A 27078-nucleotide genomic window follows, 5' to 3' on the forward strand; every position below is an offset into this window, starting at 1 on the left:
ACTATCCACGAAGACACAGGAATCTGGAACAACTCGTGAGGGCTACTCCTTCCTTTGTACAAGATCTCCCTTGTCACCTTGTCCTGCACAAAGAAATTCATGTCATCACAAATAAACCAGCATCTGTTATCTTTACACAGCTGCTTTACAGATATTAGATTCACAGCAAGAGATGGAACATGCAACACATTTTTCATAATAATAGAATGAGAAGGTGTTTTAATAATTGCAGAACCAGTATTCTTAACCGGCAAACCTTGACCATTGCCAATTTTAATGTTCTCTGAACCTTCAAAAGAAGACACTTGATGGAGGCTTGCAAGATCAGATGCCATGTGGTGTGAGGCTCCTGTATCCACAATCCAATTTGCAGCATTGGAATATGATGGTGAACTCTGAACATTCATTGCTTGCACTGCAGATGGAACTTGATATGGAAGATCAGATACATGTATGTTCTGTGAACCATTCATCCCTTGCATAGAAGGTGCATGCCCCTGATAGGAATAATGAGCAGCAAAATTCGGAGGCTGTGGAACAAGACCCTGTGATGGAGGGAGCATTGAGGAATGACCAGGAAATGTAGGTCCAAGAGAAGCAGGAGGACCAGAAGGTTGATAGGAATAATTTCCCCTGTGATAACATTCCAGAGCACTATGGCCCCTCTTTCCACAAATCTGACATTCAGTAGTGAAATGTGGTGAAGTACTCTGTACAGTTCTATAAAAACAATTCGGAGCAGTATGCCCTCTTCTCTGACAGATTTGACACTCTGGATGTAAAGTAGTCCTCGACTCAACATTTCCATTCCACTCACTGGTATTCCTGTAATTCGACCCTCTACCTTTAAAGCTTGAGCGATAAGTGTTATTACCCCTTGACTGTCCTCCATTAGAAAACCGTTGCTGAGAACCAGGAAACTGTACTGAAGTTTGGTGTGACCTTGAATGATCTTGTGGATGCTGCTCCAAGGAACCAACACACCCACCACCTGAGCCATAAGAATTTTGATGAGAACCACACGCAGATTGCATCATTTGAGACTGTGGAAAGAATGGCATTTGTTGTGGCAGTGGAGCAGCAGTAAGAACACCTCCAGTACTAGACGGTTCATTTGCAGATGAATTGGAACTGGATGCACCATTAGTATACAAACCAGCCATATTATGAGGCAATGAATTCATAACCACATCATTTTCCCTTTCAGCACCAATTAACAGTGCCCTAAACTCCTTCATAGTAACATTAGAGTCCCTCGCAAGTATAATCGTCCGAATAGTTGCAAACTCTCGAGGTAGCCCAGCAAGAGCAGCAATCATCACATCATTATCTGATACATATTCCCCTGCAGCCATCAATTGATCCCTGATTGTCTTGATTCGTAACAGATATTTATCCATTGAATCCCCACCTTTTTGAACAGTATGTAATTCTGTTTTCAAGTGATTAACACCTGTCCTAGACACTGATGCAAACCTTTCTTCAAGATTTGTCCAAGCTTCAGCAGCAGTCTTACATCCGATAACATACTCTATCGCATCATCAGTCAACGTTGCAATCAACAGACTCAACAAAGATAAATCCGTGGTTTCCCAATCTTGAAAAGCATCTGTCAATTCTTTGGTAACCCCACTTTCTGCATTAACCACAAACTTCGACGGACAAGAAACTGAACCATCGAAATGATCAAACAGTTTGTACCTCTTTAACACAGACCTGAATTGAAATTACCATTTGGTGTAATTATGCTCACCAAGACGAATAGTGAGCATGCCCAACAATCCCTCAATTTTCACAGAGGGAGCCATACCCAATATAGTTCAAAACTCAACAATTTAACAATTCTTGAATAAATCTCAGACAAACACAACAATTTTCTTGACCTAAACCGTGACAAACTCAACTTTCTTGAATCAATGGCATTGGCCTTTAGACTCCTTCTTAGCGCAAAGTAATGGCATTGGCCTTTTCAACTACCCAGCGCTCAATCAACTAATATAACAATCGCATTGGCCTCTACAACTTCATCTTCTCAAATCAAACAACACAAACTACTAAAAGAAAAATTACCAGAATCAACCACAGGAGAACGAAAAACAACAAAGAAACACTACACAGCACCTGAAATTCCTGCTTCGCCCTGATTGCTCGCCCTGATTGCAACCCCAAATCGCAAAGAAAAATACTCCACACAAACCGATTCGCAGATCATCACACTTCCATTACTGACGACAAGCACACACCCACGCACGATCACAGGCTCTTGATACCATGATAACACCCAAGAAGTTTGAGAAAGAAAGAAAGAAATATTGCTAGAGAGAGAAAGAAGATAGCAGCGGAAAATGTAGAAAACACTTCTATTGAACAACCGAAGAGTAATCGTTTTTACAGTAGCTTTTATAACACTCCTCTAACTGATTTGCCTATGTGGCACTCCTCTACATTATATCCTAACCAATCAACACTTAACACTTGTACATCCGTTATTAGACGGTACAATGCGGAGAGTCGCGGATGCAGACTTGGGTGAGGGTGCATATGGTGGTTCGTTAGGCAGATGCTTTAGCGGATTCGATCTCTAGAACTTTTTTTTTTTACAAACCGAAAGTGACGACTCCTTACCGAAATAAAAAAAAGGGACAATTCGTACGGTTCAACCAAGTCAAAACAAACAATGGAAAAGACGATGATAGATGTCACACAAACTCATGCACACCCAATGCGGGTTAAACCCAAATCCAAAAAAAAGAAAAAGAAAAAGAAAAGTGGAAGACACAAATAAACGACAGACATATACCGAACATAAACCGATTAAATCCAGAAGGACTAAACTTGTTCTGATACCAAGTTGAAAATTAGAGTATTACAAACAAATGAAGGATAAACTATGAAAATTATTTTATTAAATGGAAAAAAAAACCCTACAACTTTGCCGAGATGGTTACACAACTCGATCGACTACATTGTGATTAACTTGTTTCACATAATAAACTACAAGCTATATTTATAAAGAACAAAACTTAAGAAATTGTAACTCAAATGGGCTAGGTCAAACCCAAACAACAAAATAAATAACTAGTATTAGCGTCTAGAATTGGATTTGTTAGTTGATGCATGACATCATATATATATATATATATATATATATATATATATATATATATATATATATTTAGGGCGCGTTTACTAATCCGTAATCAAATTGAGATGAATTGAATTGAGGACGAATAAAAATAAGGTGGAATTAGAATCAAATTAATTTTGAAGTTGTTTACTAAAACTGTCTGGAATCGAAGTAGGAAACATTGATCTATATAACTGCTTACTAATTCACATGAATCAGAACAAAAACTATTGTGATTACTAAAATACCCCTAGTTTAATTAATCTATTTATAAGCTAATTATTTTTAGTAAATCTTTTATTGTTTCATTTTATTTTTAGAAGAGAGAACAATTATTATTTTTAAGTAAAACTTTTATTATTTTATTTTTGGATTTTTTTAGTGGAATTCTCGTGCTTATCTACTAACCCAGAACCCACTGTCCTCATTGGCATTATCTAGAACCCACGGCTCATAGCCTCACCTCGACGGAGAGATCACTGTTCCTACCACTTCTTCTTCGATGATGTGCAGGCATTGGAGCCTGCGCCTCAGCGTGGGACTCCGCAAACTCGAGCTCCAATTTGGGTCTTTCTCGGGTCTTTCTCACCTGAATCCTCCCCTCTCCCTTGGCCTCTCTGGTACCACTTTTCTTCTCTGTCACTTCCGTTTCCTTTTGTTGCTGAATTTTCTGTTATTATCAATGGTGGCAACTGGGTTTGGATTTTCTGAAGATTTGATTTTTGCTTTGGGTGTGCTTGCCATTTTTGGGTTGATTTTGATGTGTTGAATCCTATGGAGGAGGACGTGGAGGATTTTGAGGTGGTGGAGCGAGAGGAGGCAGCGGAGGAGCAGAGAGCTGCTGGAGAGGATGGCGGAGGGCAACGAGAAGATGGAAAGGAGTACTAAAGGTGCAGGGCATTTTGGAAAGGAAATTTTGATTCTGGATGGAGCCTTCTTCCCGGAATCCAAATACTACCTTCTTCTACGCAATCCAATTCCGACAATATCAGGAATTGAATTCCTAATTTTATGTGGGATCCGCAAAACTATTCATTCCAAGTTGGTAAACGATCCGTCGTTGCACTAGTTGACAGGATTTGTTTATTAAGGCCATTCTCTCGGTGCGCATCCGTATTTCTTTTTAAACTGAAACGGTAGCGGAATTTTATTTAAGTTCCTAAACTACTTTGTATAGAGATACAGTGCAAATTAAAGTTAGACGAAGTTTGATCCCTATGATTGGTTCGCATTGGATAACTCACTAGATTTGACAACATACCTTGTTGCCAATGAGTCATCCTATCCAATTCAATATTAGAAACCAAACATGGTAATGGTTTTTCAATTTACAAGCAATAGGATAAGTCTCTTCCCTATACTATGATGATTGACGTGTATTTCCCTGTAATTTTCTGTATATACTAAATATAGCTTTCTGATTCTACTCAAGCCCCATAATCCCCATTTCTTCTATAACCCCTTGAGCTTCCCTCTTGTTCTACTATCTCGTCTTGTACATTCCCTCTGTTAGACAACTGGACACTGCTTTCAGCTGGTTCATCTGGTTTGAAAACCCTTCTTATATAAGAAGGCATTTCTGAAAGGCTATTCCTCACGGAGCTCCAATCTGTGGAGAAAGATGTTCTTCCTGATTGCGGAGTTTGTTGTTCCCTTCTCCTTCTATTCCTCACCTCAGCATGCCATTGCTTTAAAATGTCTGCCATGTTGTCTTCCATAATCTTACCCTTGAACTGTGAACCCATCTGTGTTCATATATATAAACAGAAGTACTTCAGATATGAACAAATTAGGTTTTTGGATCCTTAAAGATATAGCTAAGAACAGTACTTCAGACCAATATACTTCACCTGTATGACAAGTGCATAGAGAGGAAGAGTGATGTAGCTGCAGAGGACTTGAGTAGCCACCCTGAAAAATCAAAGGAATTAATATGCAATCACTACTGCAAACAAGGCATATGTGATTATTAATTCATAAACAATTTTAAAATTATGATCTGATCAAAATGAAAATAATTTCGGTAGTCTTACGCTAAGGAAATCCTCGTAATTATGACCACAGTGTGCTCGTGGTAGCACGATGTGAACCCGAATTGGATCTAATAGCAAGGAGAGAATTAAAGCACGTATATATTAGTTTTGTCATAAATTTAAAATTTCAAATGTTGAACTTCTGTAGAGCGAGGAGCCAACTTTGCCTAATCCTCTTCTATTTATATAAAGAACGCAGAATTTCTGTAGACTATGGAGGATATATATGGGAAAGAAAACTCACTGTAACCCAAATGAAGAAGGCCAGCTCAAATGCATTCTACAAGGTCCAAAGAAAGTAAAATCAGTTCAATTAATGTTTACACAATGAAATCTTAGGAAAGTTGTGAGGGCATTTACCAAAAATAGAGTATAATGTAGCAGCACCAAGACAAATCTAGGTTTCCTGAACCAGAAGAGATCGTCGTTTACTCGCACAAGTGGTGTTCCGACGATCACACTGTTCTGGTCTTTAATTTGAAGAGCCATTTTTGCAACGATATACTGAAGTTTGGTTCCTAGAACCAGAACGACCTACAAAAAATCCAATTATTATTGTATTTGGAACACATAAGAACTTATGTACTACATACATATATACACACAGCACTGCACTTACCAAGAGTGGAACATAGGAAAGCCAGAGATATATATACCAACCTGGTAAGGGTTCAAACAAATGCCATGAGGATAACACTTCTCAATAATCTCATTCACAACACGAATAGTTCAGAATTAAGAGTCAATTACACTTTGAAAATTGACATAAACAACTAAGTGATGAATCCTCTTGGCCCCTCCTACAGTCTAACCATCAAGTTAATTTTTTTTTTTCCTTTCTTTTTTTTTTTTTTTCCTAACATAGCACTCAGTTGACCCACTTTTTGTTTGCATGGATGCTTGATTGATAACATGTGAATTAACAGATGTCATATGAGCAACAATTGAAAAAAATGCATAAGAAAACCTTAACATTCTTGACATGGAGTAGATAGATGAAGAATTGTTACCATACACGTCGAGGAGCATGAGAATTGCTACTGCAAACCACATTAAGGGGCTGATTGCAACCATGATCTTGAAATCTTCCTCCAAAGATCGCTGTATGTATTTTTGGAAATCAAAGCTTTGCCTGCTTGGCAAATGAGCCTGGAGAAAGTTGTTCATTAGCAACAAATCAATTAATTCCATCAAAACAGTTAGTAAATTGGACTTGATCTTCATTAAGTTACCGCTATGAAGCCATGTCTCATGGTGATGTAGTCAACTTTTGCCACTGAGTTATGGAATTGCCTCAAAAAACATCTCTGCGCCATATTCACAATTATCATCCAAAACCAAATAATTAGAAGTGTACTTATTCTTTGTTGTGTTGTTATACATAAGATTAAACTAGTAAAAGCACTCACCATCCACAGATGAAATGACGTTTCTGAACTAGAATTCATGTGCCTTCTTCCAAATGTTGTTTGCCTGGTAATCCTGAACCGGTTGGGATCTGCATACATGCTAACCATGTCAGCAAGGAGCAACTCAAACGTGTAACTAAAAATATAGGCCGATGAAACTATAAAATATTCAATTTGGAGAGCAATGCTAGTGACTAAACGAAAAGTAGCAGTGCTTAGCCACCGTAAACCTTAAACCCTAAAAATAAGAAAGAAAACAAAAAATAAAGCTAGGTTTCTTTTGTTACCTTCTTTTACTTGTGGTAAATCCCATAGGATTAAACAGCAAAACACAAAAGCGTAAATTGGTTTCACTGCATACGGTCTATTTTGGCTGCATAGTTCGTTGGAATATTTTCAGTCATATTCTGACTTTTTATGTTTGAAAACCTTCATGAAAGAGCAAAATTCCCTTCCAACGTCTTCGAAAGCGCACGAAGGTTAAATTAATGATTTTTTTCGGAACCAGCAAAGTCAGAGATCTACTGCCATACGGATATACACATATAATAACGCTCTAATACAAAAGAAAACGCAACAAATTTGGAAGAACTTTCCTTTTACAGGCGGCTTAGCGTAAGAAAAAGTCTAAAAAAAATAAAATAAATCAACGTGCTAAAGACCAAAAGCACTAACATATGTGAGATATTTTTAAAGGATTTAAATGTAAAAATAGCAGTCTTTGGAAGACGCCAATGTCTTAGAGTCAAGTCGGCACACTAGCAGACAAAAAGAAAAAAAAATAATACATACAAAATTCAATAAAAGCATGTTTAGAATCTATGATCAAATTCCCTTTTTCTCTTTTTTGGTCAAACTTTTCTCCTTCTAGTTATGAATAAGGTCATGGACAGTTTTTTTTATTTTATTTTTATTTTTATTAAATAAACAATATTATCTACATTAAGAAGTAGAGATGTAGGTTTAGCCTGACATTGATCATGAATAGTTCTTTGATAAACTATAATGTGCCTTTTGAGGAATTGAACTCATCTTTCGTCGACAATTTTTTCTTATTAAACTATGCATATTTAGTGATCGCATTATATGGTCATATCTCTACGAGACATGCTATTCTCATTTCCAGTTGAAAGACTACATTATCAATCACCTTAACCGCGTTATTAGTTAATATCTTAGATGAGACTTACCATTCTCAACTTGGTACTCCATTGTTCGAGTTTCTTGCTCCCAAGCTTCCCAGCGCGTCATCTATACAAATTCAAAATTAAAGTATTTAGGATAATTCTTGCTTAATCATAATTAATCGCATTGATAAAGCTTAGAACAATCTTGAAACAAACGTACCTTGGCCCTCCCCAAAGCCATGGTAAGAACACTATACACAATATGCATAACCGCCAGCGCAAAAATAAGTAAGTGAAGCTGATGAAGAGCATCTTTCGTCATGAAAGGTAATTTTCCCTGCAAAATTTCGTCCAAATTAATAACAAAGCACCCAAATTAACCCGATTAACTACATGTTCAGAACTATTAATGCATTACCTCACCGCAAGAACCTGTAGCATCTGCATCCTCCTCTGCAAGTCGCCTATGCACTGATATTTGCCTTAGTATTTCATCATACAAACTATTTGCGCCGGTCGAAAAGTTTGTCACAATCTTATTCACAATCACAAATTTCTCGACATCTTCTTTTTTGGTTGTCTCATTTCTGCGACATGGAAGCATGATGTTTCCCACCTTTGCAGATATACAGATTTTAGATATCGAATTTTGGGTTATTGCCAGCAAAAGTGACACAAATCCCATAAGCATCAACTCTGCACAACAACAAACCAACCAACTAAACTTTAAGCCAATAAGCCAATACAATCAGAATCAAATAGTTAAAGAATAATTCATTTGGCTTGACTATTGCACCTGATTTGAGCTTCTCAACCGCGTCCATCAAGGCGGTTTTCCTGTGCCTTTTGAGAAACTGCACCAAATTAGATGTGTCCTAACGTCAGAATTCATTTTAAAAAATTTCTCGTGACATCTTAGGCTTTAGACTGTGAATTCAAAAGAAAGAAAAGCTTACGTTGACAAGGAGATGGATGGAGTGCTCGATGAAAAGGGAGGTGAAGATGAAGACGAAGCAAATGGTGGCGAGTGCCCATGTCGGAGTGTATTCCAGAGAGGCGCCTTTGGAGTCTCCTGCCATGACTGCCTTGAATATCTCTTCTTCTTCTTCTCCGTTTTGGTCTTTTATGTGATATTTGTTCTTCTTGTGTCCTATTTTCTTCAAAAAATGTGACGGGAAGAACGCAGACTTTTTGGAACGAAGTTTTGAGAATTGGAAAATGTTTTCTTTCCACACTAGGATTCATTCCCATAACATGTTATGCAAATTTCAGCTATATAATGATAAACATTGATTATTAAGAAAAAGTCTACATAATTTGGGTTAACGTCAAACGTCAAATATATGTAAATGAAGAGAGAAATTTCAAAGAATTTGATTAACTTTATACATTTGTATGCTGCAATTGTCATCATCACATTCCTTTCCCATGACCACCATTTGACAATTTGAGTTTATGACTTTATAAACAACAGTCAATTCTTACCGTAGTATTAGACAATTATTACTTTAATAAAAATTGTGACGCCCATAAAAACTTTTCAAACCCCTGATTAATGATTACACATCTATTTTCTTTTAAAACTTCTTCTATGGTAGATTTGACTTTTGAGAGGTACAAAAGTACACTTACATCTCATTTTACATAATTGGTAATATTGTCCCAACTTAACCATTTATTATTAGGTGTTAAGTTTTACCACAAGGGCCTGTGTAATATTAGGAGCGAGAACTCCCACATACAACCTGCATATGATTTTGTTATATGCTCAGTGTTAGACTTCATTCTCTAACACGTCCCCTCACGAGTGGTTTGGATCACACGTGAAACCAATTCGCACAACATGAACTAGTTAATTCATGATGCCAAAGCTAACACAACTTTTCGAGAGCTCTATCATCATTCATTCATTGAAATCAACACAACTTAATCCACCACCAACATCATTGATATTGTCCAAACTTAAACCAATATTACTAAGTGTTGGATTTTATCACAAAAAATCTCGGTGATATTTTGAGCAAAACTCCCACATATAAGCTGAATATTGTTTTGTTATATGACTGATTTAGAACTTTATTCCTTAAGATATGGGAGATGTAAATATGAGTTCTACTCTAATGTGAAAAATGCATATTTAAGGTCAAATTTATTTTTCTCTCTTTGACTAGTGGTCACCCCAGTTCTATTCCCGGAGTTTCCGTGGATGCAAATCAACGGGTCTCCTCCATTATTCAGTCAGAATCTCATGACTGGAAGTGGGACTCCATTGGCGGAATTATCCCTGAGGTGGAATGTGCAGCCATCTCCTTGACTTAGGTGGGAAATCCCAAGCGTAATGATAGGTTGATTTGGTCGGCTGATAAACGGGGTGAGTACTCCATGAAGTCCGGGCCTCCAAAGCAACTGATCTTTCAGTGTGGAAGTGCATATGGGGCATTAACGCTCCTCCCAAAATTAGATATTTCTTATGGAGAGGGTTAAGGGGTGCTCTGGCGATGCAATTGAATCTATTGAAGAGAAGATGTTCCCCCTCCCTCATCTGTCCTTTATGCAACGAACATGAGGAATCAGTTGAGCATGTTCTTCTTTTTTGCCCGTGGATTATTTGGGTTTGGTTTGGAGGATCGCTAAACTATAGGGTGGATCGAATGGTTGTGACAACTCTTGATGCCTGGATCCTCTTGGTTTCTAAGGAGTGCCCTGACAACTTGGATGACAAGAAGTTTCTCCTTACAATTGTGGCATTTAAATGCTGGAATATCTGGAAGGATCGGTGCAAGACAATTTTCAACAGAAAGCCTTTGTCCCCTATCCAGACAATTAATGCCATAGTCTGTGATGTGGAGTTGTTCTTGAAGGTCGGCTTTGGTCCATTCCCCTTCGGTCCCAGGCTTTCATCCTCAGGTGCATCGGTGCTCATGGACCCCTCCACCCCTGCATATGATAAAAATTAACTTGGATGCTAGCTAATAGGCTGGTAGTTGTAGTGGTGTTGTTGGGGTGGTGATGAAGGATTCTTTGGGCAAATGCCTAGCGTCATACGAAGAAAGGTGATAGTTGCACAAAGTGCTCATGCAGCCGAGGCAATTGCGATTTTGGAGGGATGCTTGCTTGCCCAACAGGAAAATTTGTCTCAGGTTGTTGTGAAATCTGACTACAAACATATAATTTCTTGTTTATTGGATAGTATGGACAACGCATACTGGGAGGTGTACCCCATATTGTCTCGAGCAATGGATGTTGGTGATTCATTACCCTCATGTACCTAGTCTTGGGTCCCAAGATTGGGGGAAGCAACGAACTTCGTGGCGTCCTTCCAAGCGACTATGTCTAGGTCGAAAGACCCACATCTTCATTTGTAAGAATTTTGAAAAAGGACAGGTTACCATGTCCTCCGTAGTTTTTTTGGCATCGTGGGGTAGGGTCGACGTTTGTGCCATGCTTGGCAACGTCTATTTATGCCCTGACCTCATTTCTCTTTTGCTATGTTTGTCGGTTTTTCGGCTTTCTTGGTTCCCCTGGTTATAATATTTCCAGTTTCTTTGGATAAAAAAAAAATGTAAAAAAAAATATTTTTTTTTTATCTTTCCCCAAACGAGAATTAACCTTCTGCCATTAGAAAGCTTTCCAGCTAATTAGAAAATGTGTTGCATCTTCTATTGAAGATGTTCTTATAAATAAGGAAAATAAAAGGCATATTCATGGTTTTTCTTTTTATGGTACAAAAACAAGTAAAAGTCAACATGCACGTTTGAAAAGAACGAGATTATTTCAATCTCTAAGGCAAAATAACTTATCTACCTTAGTAAGTAGCATAAGTTTGTTTATCGTTTTGTGATTGGCCATGATTTATTGTAATTCTTTAGATTTAGTTTGCAAGGATCTTTTTAGGGCAAAATTCTTGGTTAGTATAAATTTGCAATACCCTTTCGTTAATGAATGAAACATCATTCTTCTTAAAACAATTACCTGGAATTGTCTTACGTTTGACAAGAGCAAATGCTAGAGGATGTTAAAAAAGTTCCCACATTAGTGCTGACAAAGATTTTGAATCTCTATGGGCCAAAAATTTCTTCTTGTGATGGCAACTTTATATTACAATGACCACATTTTTCTATTAACGATCACATCAAGTAGAAGCTAGAACCACCTTTTTCGTGTAGTCCACAAATCTTATAATTCGAATATAGCTTGTTAAGACACATCACTACAAGAAATACCTTGATTATTTGTAGGAATAATGTAGTCACAATTTGTACATTTGTTTGTTCGGTTGAAAGATGCATCATGTATAATGTGGTAACAAAAATATGATGATTCCAATATCGTTATTTTGAGTAATATGTACATACATTGAAAACCATAACCTAGAAAAACATTTTATTTATATTTGATAAGTAGAAATATGTACATAAATAACTTCGTTGGCGCGTATTAACATACAAGGCATAGCTGTTTTCTTTTTGTTGAACCAAAAACAACTATGGCTTGGGGGGGGGGGGGGGGGGGTGGTTGTTGTTGGGTGGGGAGCAACTGCCTCTAGTGGGCTTAAGCTCCATAGGTAACAGTTTGACATGATCAAGAGTTAAATTAAAAAGACCCGCCTCAATTGGATGTGACCGTGGTGGTGGGTGAAGATTTTATACAGTGTTGGAAGTGGCTAAGTAAGAAATATGGTGAGGAGAAGGAGGCTACGGATTTAATGCGCTGGGTGGTTTGTGGAGGATATGGAAGTGTCGAAATACCGTGGTGTTTGACAAAGCCGAGGTTGATCCTATTGTTGCGGGCAGCTACTCTGACAGCATTGGAGTGAGATAGTGGGGGAGTGATGGGGAATTGGGGCAGCAGCTAACTCGGGGGAATACTATGAGTAGGATGTGTGTAGGCCGGATGAAACCCCCATTCGGTACCTTCAAAGTGAATTGTGATGGTGCTTGGTGTAGCAGTACAGGGGTGGGTGGGTTTGGATGGGTTGTGAGGGATTTTGCGAGGATCTTTCAAGATGATGGAGGTGTGAGGAATGTTCGATGTGTATCCAGTGTCATGGCGGAAACTAAGGCACTAAGAGCGGCGTTGGTGGCTTGTGTGGAAAGAGGATTTGGGGTGGTTCAGGTTGAAACTGATTCTAAGGTCCTGCTTGATATGATCAATGGGATCTTGCAACCGGAGGCTGTCTTGGAGGGTATTTTATGGGATGTTAATCACATTAAGCAACAATTTTATTCTGTTCAATTTCTGTATGCTCCTCGTGCCTGTAATGAGGCTTCTTATGTCATGCGTATGGGGGATAGTCATTTATGGGATGGATTAGAACCAGAGAGGTTGTTTAACACTTTGGCTACTGATGTAAACATTTCGATTCGTATTTAATATTACCTTCATTTCGACAAAAAATAAATAAATTAATTAAAAAGAAAAATATACACATTGGGGTACTTGGACAAGATTCCTGTTTTGCATTCGTTTTTATTTTTTATTTTTTTTTCCTTACAATTAAAGAAGTAATGACAGATAAGCTAGGGTTGGCACAATTCGTTTATTCTCCAAAGGAAGACCCAAGACCGTTATGTGATCACAAACACATCTAGAACTATTGGTCTTAGACTTTATTAGGATCTCGACATCTCACCTTCAAAATTGCAGTATCTTGGACTAATATATAAGCTATTGAGCAACATTATTATTATTATTATTTTAAAGTCGGTTTTGAAACGTTTTCAGTTTTAAAAATTCGTTGAAAAATTCAAATAGGCCGTCTATGTATTCTAATAATCCCTTTCATTAACATACATGATGAATGTGCAAAAAGAAAAAAAAAATGAAACAGAGAATTTCGAGAGTAAGAAAAAAAAAATTTGAACAAATGATATTATTTACAGGATTAATTACACCATCACTTCCTCAGGTTTATTATATTTTCACAAAACCCCTTACGTTTGAAACATAACACTAACATCACTTGAGGTTTTAGTTCACTTTCACATAACCCTTTTAGGACAAATTTTCTCTCATTATAATTTAAAAAATAAAAAGAAAATTAAATAAATATCATTATCTTTCTTCCTCTACTATGAACCCGGATCTTCTCCTGAATTTGACAAAAAAAGTTCAAGGTTTCCAATGACAACTTGCATTTCGTGAGGAAGATTATTGGGAATTTGGCGTTTTCAATTTTTTTATTTTTTTTATTTTTATGGGGGAGGGTGAAGCCAAGCTTGTGAGAGGCTGATTGATCGAAAAACTGAGATGAAGGAGTAGCTTCTTGTGAGTATGGCTAGGGAGAAGGTGAAACATGTTAAGAATTTCCATTACGTTGTGGTGAATGTGGGAGAGAGACCCTAAACCATGTATTGTTTTTTTAAAAAGGTTTTTTCTTTCAAGTAATTAAAAACTGACACACCCAGACCTGGAATGTCCCCTGGGACCCCGAATCAAGCCGTGTTAGCCGACACCTGGAAGGTGACGAAGCCATGAGTGTGATAATGTAATAAATGTGAATAAATTAAAATCTAAAAGTGGTTAAGTACACGAGTGCGCGGTGAGCTGGTTTAGACCCATTTCACGCGTGCTACAGAGCATAAGTATAGTACAGTAAGGTAAGATAATTATTATACCATCATAAGAAGACATCTGTACTGAAAAGTGCCACGAATCCTCGTCGATACGGAACTTTGCTATTAGAACCTAGAGGGGTACGAAAATAGAAAATGTGAGTGAGTGAAACAAAACTTTTCAAACCAATTTCAATTACCAAAGGCAGTAGCCCCTCGCCGTGACACTTGTATAATTTCTCAGAAAATAGAATACATATCTATCTCAATCCCATACACGGCATAATAAAGTCCACATGAATATCATGCCACAGATCTCAATAAACATATATATCTCATCGACATGTTAGCCAGATCACCTCACGTGACTTGTACGGCTAAATCAATATCTCATCAATCAATGCTAGCATATAAGTCGGAGTCACCTATAGTGACCTGTATGACTTATTCATATCTTATCACATATCTCATCAATCATTGCTAGCCCATATAAGTCAGAGTCACCTATAGTGACCTGTACGACTTATCCATATCTCATCACATATCTCATCAATCATTGCTAGCATGGTCTTAAATATCGACATTATCGGCGATATTTCACCGATAATATCGTTTTTTTGAGAGGGGGATATTTTCACACGTATCCACCTTATTTTCGTCAATATATCGGGATAATATCGATAATATCGGTAATATCGGGATAATATCGATAAAATAAACATAATAATTGTGTGTGTGTGTGTGTGTGTGTGTGTGTGTGTGTGTGTGTGTTATGATAAGTTACATAATATAATATATATATATATATATATATAATATATATATATAATAGAAATCCCCCAAACGGGCCAACTTTTGAAACTTTTGACAATTTTTGACAACTTTTGACAAGATAAAAACTAGTGGTGGTTGGTTTCATACTCAAAACCGCGTGCCACTTCCAACTCTTTCATATTCGGAGTATCAGATCATCACACCTCTATTACACCTTTTTGTTTCTTCTTCTTCCCTTAGCCCTTTCAGAGCCTTTCCAGAGCCCTTTCAGAGCTTCAACACAAAGGGTTCCATATTTAAGGTAAGTTTACAAACTTATATTTATATTATTGTAATTTATACAACAACAAAAAAATTTGTGTGGACCCGTACATGTGATCTAAGAACCAAATAATACTTGCATGTTAATTTTTTGAAGTAATTAAGTAATGTTGTATAATTATTCCCTAGGATAATTTTAATATGTTTAATGTTATTTATTATTTTATTAATATTAGGTTTTATTATCAAATTGGATTATTATTCATTAAATTGGATTATTATCAAATTGGATTATTATTCATTAATATGTTTAATATTAGGATTATTTTATTATCAAATTGGATTATTATTCATTAATATTAGGTTTTATTATTCCATATTATTTTTATAATTACTTAAATTCTTACAATCATTTTCTTTACTTCGTATTTAATTCTTCTGTAGAATAACTTTATTATTTAGGTTCTCTTATATAACCGTCATCACTACTATATTTTTTGGCCAAAAAATAATTGCCTAATTTTCATGAAAAATAAATATAGGTACGTTTAAGATGTCTAGTGGAGTTACTAAACGTGATTCAGCTTGGGAACATGGAAACCCAATAAATGGAAACAAACATGGCACAATTTGCAAATATTGTGGTCGGGTAATGAAGAGTGGCGGAGTGACACGACTTAAGTACCATCTTAGTGGATTAGATCCAGGAAATAGTGCCTAACGATGCGATAATGTCTCCCCTGAAGTGAAGGCATTCATCACCACGTTATTAAAAAATAAAAAACACTAGAAGGAAAAGAAAACACATGGAATGGAAAATATTCGAGCTGGGCTACGAGGAGAAGTCATTGGCTACGTGGTTGATGATGATGATGATGATGATGATGATGATGATGACGATAAGGACGAATGTGATGATGACATAGGACCTGAAGAACGATGCAATTTCAAACAAGCATTACGTGCCTCCAAACAGTTAGCATGGGAAAGAGAACACCTTCATAAAATTCCTAATAGAGCACAAGGTTCCAGGACAAGTGGTGGTGCACAAATGAGATGGTGAGCAAGTGTTAGAGAATCACAACCAACACCACCAATAGCCCCAAGTTTATATAAGTCGTCCAAAGCACGTCAAAAGAGTGTTTGGAGTTATTTCACCGGAGGTAATGTGAAGGAGGGAATGGGGCGTCTAATTAGCAAGTTCTTTATCTATGAAAATGTCTCTGCTGAGAAGGAATCATCACATTATTTCAAAAATATGGTATTAGGATGTCAACAGGCCGGTGTTGGAGTACAACCTCCCACTCCCTATGAGGTAAGAAACAAATATTTGGAAATGGAGTATAAAGACATTGGCGAGTATGTTAACAAGTTGAGGTCAAAGTGGGAAACTAATGGTTGCACAATCATGTGTGACAGATGGACTGGCCCGACCAGATTGTCTATCATAAACTTCATGGTACACTCCAAGGGAAAGACAATTTTTTTGAAGTCCGTTGATACTTTAGACCATATAAAGAACTACAAGTATATTTACAAATTATTGAGGGATGTAATCATGGAGGTGGGAGTGCATAATGTTGTCTAAGTCGTGACCGACAACAGTTCTGCATTTGTCAAAGCTGGAAAAAAGTTAATGAAGCATCATAATGTGTTTTGGACATCATGTGCAGCACATTGTATTGATCTCATGTTTGAGGCAATGGGGAAGAAAGAGAATCTTGCTAATGTCGTAAAAAGAGCTAGAACGATCATAAATTATATTTACAATCACGGTTGGTTGTTGGCAAATATGCGTGAATTTTGCAAAGGAGAAATTATTCGTCTAGCTATCACTCGATTCGCCACCAACTATATTGCATTAGACAGCCTACTTAAGAAGAAAGCAGGGTTGAAGCAACTATTCGCTAGTGACGATTGGGCCAACCACAATTTCAGCCGCTCAAATGCAAGTCGTATGGTGGAAAGTATAGTGCTTGATCATGCTTTTTGGACTCAATCAGAACATGTGTGCCAAGTGTTTGAACCTCTTTACAAAGTTTTACGGATCATTGACACAAAAGTGTATCCTACTACAGGGGCAATATATGAGTTGATGCGTGTAGTGAAGGAAGACTTGGAAAGAAAACATGGTGCAAGGTAGGTCATAAAGATAATTGATGATCGATGGTATAAAACATTATACCACGATTTGCATGCAGCAGGTATAAATTATGTCATAATTTGCAATTCATTTCTTTAGTTGCATAAGTATTATTTCTCTTATTAGAGTATGTGTTCCTTTGAATAGCATATTATTTGAATCCTCGCTACCAATACAGACCCGGTGTTGGAGATGATGGTACCCTTATACGTGCTGTACATAATGTATACTCTAAATTAGACCCTACATCACCATCAGTCAGCGAATTTGGAAATGAGGTACACAATTACTTAAATTATAATAATTACATTGTTGGATTAAACTAACACGATTTATTGAATTCAACTAACATGGTTTAAAGATGCAAGAAGAACTTTTGGAGAACCAACATCAGTTGCTACTCGAACAAAAATGTCTCCTAGTGAGTGTAAACATATTTCACTATCAGTTTATAATAAAATTTGTTGGAGTTATTAGGCTTATCAACATTGTTTTTCATTATAGCTAAATGGTGGATCATGTATAGGACTGATGCACCAACTGTGAGAAAGTTAGCAATCAAAGTATTATCACAAACAGCTTCCTCATCTGCTTGTGAAAGAAATTGGAGTACATTTGCACTCATACACACAAAGCAAAGAAATAGGTTGGCTCATACTAGGTTGAAAAAATTAGTTTATTGCTACTACAACATGAAGCTTCAAATTCGAGATAAGGAAGCAGAAATAGATCATGTCGACCGTGGTGACCCACTAGATGTGTTTGATATTGTTGTTGAAAATGATGATACAGAAGGTAACCAACTTTATCGATGGATTAGACTTCTTCATTTAGATGATGATGAAGACAACCCAGCTCTAAGAGTTGCTGAAGAAGCACGTAATGAAGGGATAAATGTAGAAAGAGTATTAGAGAAGGAGGTGGGATCTAGCAGCGCTGACTCTTTCGAAGAACTTTTGCACACAAGACCAAGAAACACTGGAATTCCACCTTCTTCCAATCCTACACAACCACAATATCTTGCTGATACTAATGATAGCTCTAGTACAAGATCAGGAGACTCACCTACCATCGGAGGTAGGAATGATGAAGGATATAGTGGAACTGGAGGTAGTGGTGGATATGGAAACTATGTTGGACAACCTCCTGGATTTATGAGCCCCTTCACTGGTGAGGCAAACTTCACGCATGCAACACAGGATGAGGACCATGGCAGTAGGTGGGTAGGACTAGGAATTGGTGCCATAGGGAAGGACTATACTCGTAGAGAAAAGGGCAAGGGGACTTTGTCAAGTCAAGAAGATGACTCGTTATCTATAACTTCGGACTCTGTTGGAGTGAGAAGTAGTAACTATGGTTATACTCATAGCCAACCATTTCCTTACCCTTCATATCTCATTCCTGTTGGGATGGAATCGAGCGACTCATGGAAAGAATCCGAGACTCAATCTTCAAATGATTTTGCTTATGGACAACGTCAACCAATCTCGGATCCATATGGATGGCATGCTAACAATTACATGCAAAACTATTTTGGGGATTTATCATTTGATGACTACTCTTCACAATACACTTACTCTACACATAGAGATGATGAAGATAGTGAAAATTTTAAACCTCATAGGAACTCCATGTGGTACTAAGTCACTTATGTATCTTACCATGCAATGTATAAAGTGTAAATTATTATACTAATTCATTATGTATAAATGATTATGGTGTGTTTAAACTTCTTTCATTAATTACTACATATTTTCTACACTCACAATGTTTGCCAACTCGTTATATAATCAACTTAAATCAGTTAAATCCATCATGCAATGCATTTCCTTCCAATTTTTTATGATAAACTAATAGATAATTGACTAAATAAACATCCTGCAAAGTTTCAATAAAAATTTCCAAGTTTTTCTTACAATTTCCGTGGTTTTTATTCAATTTTTATCGATATCGATAATATCCCGATATTTCCATCGAAATTTCAGTGTTTTGGGACTACCGATATTTCCGATATCAGCAATATTTTAGACCTTGATTGCTAGCACATATAAGTCAGAGTCACCTATAGTGACCTGTACGACTTATTCATATCTCATCACATATCTCATCAATCATTGCTAGCATATATAGCTCGTCAATCAATTCCTACACACAAGTCGGAACCACCTAAAATGGTCTGTATGATAGGCTAGGTGTAAATAAATACGCTCAAGTGCTACGATCACGTGAAGGCTGTGCGAAGTATCGCAAGTCACCTACGAGTCGGAATCACCTAAAGTGGTATGTACGACAGGCTGGAGGTACCTTGGATCTAAGGTAAGCGTGTGGTGCATGAGGTGAACGATCACATGAAGGCTAAGCCCTGGCCATGGGTCGGAGCACTAACACCGGGGTGCAGGTTTATGAGCTCTAACATATCTCAACACAATCGTACTCACTACCATCATTATCATCAAAGTGTACTTACCTGAATCTTACCTGAGCGTCCGCAGCGTCATTTGGCACTTCAAAGCATTCACAATAATTAGATTCAGGTAATATACATATGAATATGCCATGATACAATCTAAACCCAAACATTTCATAGTGCTTCCAAATATATATAATATAACATAGAGTGAAATGCTTAATCTGTAACGCTTCACTTCTAAACTACTTAGTTTTGGGAATAATTATCGGTGATAAGCTCAACTAGACACTAGTTTAATTAACTATCATTACTTATGTTTCCTTACTTCAATTTCTTGATTCTTCATACATTGATTTATAACCAACATTTCACCACCAAAACATAAGGTTAAATCTCACATTTTTCACCAATCTCCCTCACATTGCTCAATTCCCCAACAAGGCTATTTTCCCAATTATTTAGTCTCATTTATTATATGGCTGCATCCAACGTCTCGTTAGACTGCCTACGTACCCTAAACAGGGATCAAGCCATTCGTAGTTCACATTAATTATTTGCATGCGACATGCATAAATCAATTTAGAAACATTTGTGGAACTATCAATTATATACATATGATAAGAAGGAAAAGATCCACTCACATGAAGTCCACGCTATGATTCACTAGCACGCACATCGAAGCGTCCCGAACGATTGGCGCCTATATCAATTTTCGAATCACATCTCATAACTCTTATCAATAGAATACATAATTCGCATAAGGCACACCCTCAAGGATATTCTAAAATAGTTTAAGGTCCACAACCCTGTATAACTCGATTCGGAAGATCTGCATATCAGATTTCCAATCCGCAACTCCCAAAGATCCACAATGTGCTTCTAGAATAACATATTAAAAATTTCATTACGATCCAATGGTCGAATCTCCGCCAATTGCCCAAAACCAAGTGGCGGTTAACATTTATTTTACTAACTTACAAATCCAATTCGGGAAGATCCGTACGCTAGATTCCCGATCCATAAATTCCTATGATCTTTAAATATTACATATTATAATGTATCCAAGTTTGGTGACGATCCAACGGTCGGATCGTTGATTCACATTTTTATCAAGTAACGTGTCGTAACGAATTTAGGTTCCAATAATCAACCTACGTCATTCAAATATCAAAACTGAAATCAAGACATTCGACATAGCCTAAAAATAGCATTGGCGGCCCACTGGCCACGCACCACCACACGCGCCACCATGGGTGTCGGTCGGCCGCCCTGACTCGTCGGAAAATCCAACTATTTCCAAAAATTCTCAAACTTCACAAAAATGAAGCTCTCAGTGAGTGGAGCAACTTTCATACCTGCTATGAAGTCCAAAAGTGGACAGAAGATGGTCAATTTTGCCCACAAAGACGGTGGTGACTAAAACTTCTCGGCGTCGATTCATCGTCTACGGTGGACCAACGAGGTCAAGGTTGGTTGGAATTTTCTCCTGGGATGATGGGATACAAAGCCCAAGTGGTGGCATTGGTCATCGTTTTGCCATTTTGCCGGAAAAAAATCAAAAAGGGTGGCCGAGGCACCGTGAGAACCATCAATTTTCGTGGCCTCAAACCGCCACATACAGAGGTTAATCAAAGTGGTTCTTGGGTGGATTTTGTAGAGGGGAATGAGAGCTTCAAGATGGTGGTGGTGGCGTCAAAAAACTCCATTGGAGTTGACCGGAATCGGCCTTGGAAGATGGGTGGTCGTGGAGGTGTACGGAAGGAAAACCCACGGGAAAAGCTCCCAGCTTCCCTCCCCCCCCCCCCCCCCCCCCCACCCCCCTTTTTTTTTTCTTTCTGATTTCTGATTAGGCTGCTGCCCTTTTCTTCTTTTTCATCTAATTGGTCCTTCTTAATCTTTTAACTAACTCTCAATAACCAACTTCAAACGTCCATAACTATACCGTTATAATCCAGACTCGCAAACGACTTTCGCTTATGCGTTCGCACCAACGAGTACTACAAGGATATGCTAAAAGAATAATTCATACGTCTCTCTAGATGATGGTCAATGTTAGTCAAAATCTTTGCATTTAGGGCATTTTTGTAAATTCACGCTTTTAAAAATTAATAAAAACGTAAAATTTGGAAGGGGTTGTCACAAAAACAAGGACAAATTTGTCTTTAAGAAAATATTTTAAGGTGATGTCAGCACTAAAGGGATTATGTGAAAGAAAATTAGAACCTCAAAGGAGGCTAGTGTTATATTTTAAACGTGAGGGGATTTTATAAAAACATATTAAACCTAAGTAGACATTAGTATAATTAACCCATTATATACACTAAGGGAGATCAGGTAGGCTCAGCCTCATAATGAGCTATCAATATTATGGTTTAAATTGGTCATAGTTGCTTTTGTAGTGATTTTTTTTTATTTTTTTGGGTGAACTCGTAGTGAGTTTCTTTTGCTTAACAATAACGCATTATTTCCACATTTCAGGATAGAGAGCGAAGAATATGCGTGGTATGATTCACCAAGTATAAAATTTAATTTAGTAGAACATTTCGTGAAATAGGGCATTTGGTCTAGTGGTATGATTCTCGCTTAGGGTGCGAGAGGTCCCGAGTTCAATTCTCGGAATGCCCCTCTTTTCCAGGTATTCTTTTTCACTTTTTTTGTTCTTCCGGATTGGGCCACTTATAATGAATAACCCTAGTCCACACATCTTAAGCATTCTGTTGGGCTTTTGCGATTTTGGGCTGATTTAGTTTTTGACATCTAATTGTTGATTTTCAAACTACTTAAAAAAAGTGCTATTATGTTTACCTTATTGTCTTATTATCGAACCCACTTTTTTTATGAAAGTTATAATGACAAGCTTACACAATTGAAAAATTACATAGAAGGACATAGGTAAAATGTAAAGAAAGTGTTTTTGTCTCTCTCCGGCACCGCACCACTTCTCACAACCCAACCCAACTCATAACCAAGTGAAAGACTCAAGGTTTAAGTTATTGTTTCCTTCCACCTCAGATCGCGTCTAATATTGATCTTTGATTGAGCAAAGATTATATTCAATTCTTTGAATTTAAGAAAACATTCGTGATATAGACACAAATAGTAAGAACAATAGAACAAATTAAAAATTAGGGTTTGTCTGTAGTAGGACAAGTAACAGTTTAGATACTCTTCAGATGGGTTCTGTGATTTGGTCGACAAATGACGAAAGAGACAAAGAGATGAGAGTTTAATAAACCATAAAAAGCTTATGAAAGTGGGTCTTCATAGAGCAAAAGATTATTTGTATCTGGTTTTATTTGTTTGTTTTAATTAGATACCTGAAGGCAATTTACATATCTAAAAGGATGGGAAATTGAGGAACGATCAACTTACCAATAAATTCATCAATATTGAGTTTTTAATGAAGGGAATAATGGGTGGATTCAAGGAAAAAAACAATACTGGACCGTTTAGGCTATCTTAGGAATGTTTGGTGTGGAAATAGCTTTGTTCTTTTCCTCCCTTTAGTTACAGGTGGGAAAATAGGGTGGTGGGAAATAAGACAATGGGGTGGACATAGTAGCATTAAAAAAAATGGTAATTTTAAACAGTCCAAAATGAAATGAACTTTTCTCTGACCATTTCCTTCCCTCATCAGCTCAATTTTGTTACTTGCGAACTAACTTTACAGGAAATTTGCAACCACATAGTCTTAGAGATCATTTTGCCTTGAATCACTATTGCTACTTATCAATATTGAACTGGTAAGTACCATCCAGTAAGGGTTAATGAGCATATTCTACTCAAAACTGTTTTGCTTATTAATTCTTGTGTTGTTGTTCAAGAAATTGAGCTTATGGTTTATATCTTATTTATGGATAATTAATCTGCTCAAGTTATGTTTTTTTTTTTTCTTAATTCAGTCCAACTATAATCAATGTATAGTGAAGCATGAAATTGACAAGATTGTATATACTTCATCTGCTCAAAAGTAGTGTTGAAGCTATATACGTTTGCTCATATATTTCATGTTTTGGCTATGCAAACCTAATATAATTAGTTTCTATCCAAAGATAATTATGGAATTATATGTTATTGTTGCAATCATAAAACGTTCAATTAAAGTTTTATTTCTATTAAATGCCTGATGAGCAAAATTTACTAACTCTTTTGTGCAGTTTTTAGTCACAATAACCACTTCTCTATAGTTATTTGGAATAAAGTTGAGGCTCAAAATTTTTTAAATGTGTTTTGAGCTCACAAATTCTATAATTGTATATCCCAACTAATGCTTTACTAGTGGGAGTATTCAAAAGGTATTTGTTCCATGGTATAGGCATTTACAAAATTTTGACTCTTTTAATCAGTGGAGTAAAAGCTTGCCTTTTGTTTAAAAAAAAAAAAAAAAAAAATTGAAGTGTTTGACCCTTTTATAGCCAGTGAGAGTAAAGCTAGCCTTTTGTTTGGAAAAATTGAAGTGTTAATGGCTGATAGTTTAAGAGTAAATTTTGTTTAAACTTTTGTTCATAAGTTCTAATGAGAGATCCTAATTTTGTAAACAGTATTTTGTATTTTACTTGTTCTCTTATTCTTATATTAGATTGTTTAAGTTGATAGAAATTCATGCAAGGAACCATGCTAGAGTTCATTTTGGTTAGTGGAACTGTATGCTTGGATTGAATGCGCATGTGATTATATAGCACAAATGTAGAAAGATATGCATTTCGATTTGTATAGTTCTGCATTCAGTTTGAGTAATGGTTGTCTTTTGAGAGATAGCTGCAGTAACATTGGTTCAGTGATCACCATGATTCTTGCTGTAATCAAAATGTTGTTATTGACACTCAAAGTGGGAGAATGTAAGACTGATCTTGAGTTGTCAATTATTATGAGAAAAAAAATTACTTGAAGATACTTTAGTCGACCATTTGGAACCTTAATTAAGACATACTATATATACATGCCTTGGTGGGACAACATTTTGATTTAATAATGATTTGGTATATCTCTCTATTAACTATAATAGGCGGTTTTAGAGTAACCCTAATCACTATATTAAGGATGTCCCTACTTTCCTAATACACATGTTCTACAACCCTATTATTACTGGAACACCACCGTTTGAAGACTCTCATTTGTCATCCACAACAGCCATGTCTTCCGTATTCTAAAGATAAGTTAACTACAATTGATTTATTGCAATTTAGTTTATTAAATCCGTAATCCTAATGTCTTGTTGTTGTTCTTATGATTTAAGAAATATCTTACATGATCCAGGCAGAGACCTGGTAGAAGTTGGGATTGCAAATCAGACAACAACGCTTTAGGGGGAAACCGAAGAGATTGGTCCATCTGCAGTGAACAGATTATTAGAGGAAATTATTGATTGCATCTGCAATCTAACAGGAATATTAGTAGAGAAGACCATGAGGCATAAGCATGGAGTAGAAAATGTCAATGACCACTTTGTGAGCTTCAACACAATATGTGATGCTACTCAGGTAAGTTCTTTCCCTAGTCATGGTTTTTTCTGGTTAGGTTTAGATTTTTATGAAGTTGGTGTGCCACGGAATAACTTGTAACCATGCTTTGCGTTTTATCTTCTTGTAAGATTGTGTTTATTATTCTAATACCCCACAGCAACAGCAACGTGCATACCCTTTGTGAAGCTAGTTTATAGTTTGCGTACATTTTTTGAAAATTTATGTGTTCCTTTTACAGGAGCGACAAGAGATGCAATGTACCAGCTCGTTGAGGAACAGCTAGATCTTTTGTTAATCATTGGCGGGTGGAACTCAAGTAACACCTCTCACCTACAAGAGATTGCAGAAGAACGTGGAATTCCCTCTACTGGATTGACAGAAGAGAATAGGCCCCGGAAACAGAATAGCTTATAACCTCAATGTGAGTCTCTGAAGCCATAGAACTGCAATTTAGTTTGTTTTGGTTTACAAAATTAAGTTATTGTTCTTTCGAAAACAATAACCGAAACAAAAGTGGATTATATATACAATTACTTCTTGTCTTTTCTCTATGGCTTTGTTCCTATCATAACTTCTGTTGTGTCTCTATGGCCAAGTGTACCGTACAGTCAAACCTCAGTATGGGTTTGCAATTGAACCAAGAGGAAGATTTTTTTTTTTTAACCTCGGATGAGAATTATGAAGACTCTCAAGAGTGAAGGTCCGCTAATTTAATCTATGGAAGCCTCACATTCTGCTTCCAACAGCCCGATAACATCTTTTCTTCTTTTATTTTCTCCTAATTTCTTTATTACAGTTTAATTTCTTAATGCCATTTAGTGATTAATAAACTTGTACACCACTCTTAACGAGGACTTTACGATGTTAGGTAATATAATGGATCACAAATAGTGTAAACATTAATTGTCAAAATGTTTGTCCCTGAATACGAACCCTCTATACACACATAGAATGAATACTTTGACATAACTAACCATGTCCAGAAAATTCATCCTTATATTTAGAAGAATGCAACCAATGATATATTTTGTACAAAATTACAATAAAACGAAGTATCAATTAAAACAGCTAACTAGAATAGCTTAAACCCTAATGTCGCCTTCGTTTTGTGATCCACGTTCAATAAAAATCTCGAAGCGGCAGATAGGGCAATTACGGTGACTCCGTTCGAACCATCTCCATATGCAGTTTTCATGAAACACATGCGTGCAAGGCATGGACCTCAAATCCTCTAATCCTACAACAAACTCTTCCAAACAAATAGAGCAAACCTCACTTTCACGCACTACGCGTCGTCTTTTTCTTCCTCGGCCTCTCTCTACCTCATTAACATCATCAGCATCAGCCACCACTCTAACCCTCTTTAGCGTCTTCTTGATCAGCGCATCCCTGTTTGAGTTGTTTTTCTTTAGAACAATACTCACAACGAATCCAGTGATGGTATTTTTTTATACCAACCCTCATACGCAGGACTTTAGGACCTTTCTTGGAATCCAAGTTTCTGATTTGGATACCCCTGTCTACAATCGTCTCCACTATATCACTGTGCATGTCCTCATGAATTTTAAGAAAGGACAACACCTGAGAAAGATAGGGTCTGACGTATTCGTTTCGGGTATCAAACCAGTACGCATCAATTCTTTTGCCTTCGTAACTTCTGACTTGCACTTCAGATTGGTGCACCAGGGTTAGGGTTCCGTCTTGTGAGAGATCGCGGTCGAAGAAGCTGTAGTTTCTGGAGACTTCGAAGTAGATTTCAAGTGGAACCCAAGGAGAAT

General features: G+C 36.9%; 3 protein-coding genes, 1 non-coding gene and 1 pseudogene across 4 annotated transcripts; 4 read left to right on the forward strand and 1 right to left on the reverse strand.

Moving 5' to 3' along the window:
• Positions 1-4307: 4307 nt before the first annotated feature.
• Positions 4308-8947, reverse strand: LOC137745444 (MLO-like protein 3). Its single transcript, XM_068485408.2, has 14 exons — positions 8653-8947; positions 8493-8550; positions 8115-8392; positions 7917-8033; positions 7760-7820; positions 6570-6658; positions 6393-6467; positions 6171-6309; positions 5780-5820; positions 5521-5694; positions 5405-5440; positions 5161-5228; positions 4978-5038; positions 4308-4872 (listed from the first exon to the last, which is right to left on the reverse strand). Exons 1-14 carry the CDS (start codon positions 8773-8775, stop codon positions 4555-4557), a joined length of 1638 nt encoding a protein of 545 aa, XP_068341509.1. The 5' UTR covers positions 8776-8947; the 3' UTR covers positions 4308-4554.
• A 3642-nt stretch (positions 8948-12589) lies between these two features.
• On the forward strand, positions 12590-13069 carry LOC137744367 (uncharacterized). The gene has a single exon (XM_068484198.1). It carries the CDS (start codon positions 12590-12592, stop codon positions 13067-13069), a length of 480 nt encoding a protein of 159 aa, XP_068340299.1.
• Positions 13070-15838: 2769 nt separating this feature from the next.
• On the forward strand, positions 15839-17527 carry LOC148692320 (uncharacterized; annotated as a pseudogene).
• Positions 17528-17839: 312 nt separating this feature from the next.
• On the forward strand, positions 17840-19071 carry LOC148692321 (uncharacterized). Its single transcript, XM_088682058.1, has 2 exons — positions 17840-17849; positions 17933-19071. The coding sequence occupies exons 1-2, from the start codon at positions 17840-17842 to the stop codon at positions 19069-19071; spliced, it is 1149 nt and encodes a 382-aa protein (XP_088538184.1).
• A 3320-nt stretch (positions 19072-22391) lies between these two features.
• Positions 22392-22463, forward strand: TRNAP-AGG (transfer RNA proline (anticodon AGG)). The gene has a single exon. It is a non-coding gene; the product is annotated as a tRNA-Pro (tRNA).
• The last annotated feature ends 4615 nt before the right edge of the window (positions 22464-27078 follow it).

This window comes from Pyrus communis, chromosome 12, assembly GCF_041283825.1.
Source record: "Pyrus communis isolate YQ-2024b chromosome 12, ASM4128382v1, whole genome shotgun sequence".
In the NCBI taxonomy this organism is placed as follows: Eukaryota; Viridiplantae; Streptophyta; class Magnoliopsida; order Rosales; family Rosaceae; genus Pyrus; species Pyrus communis.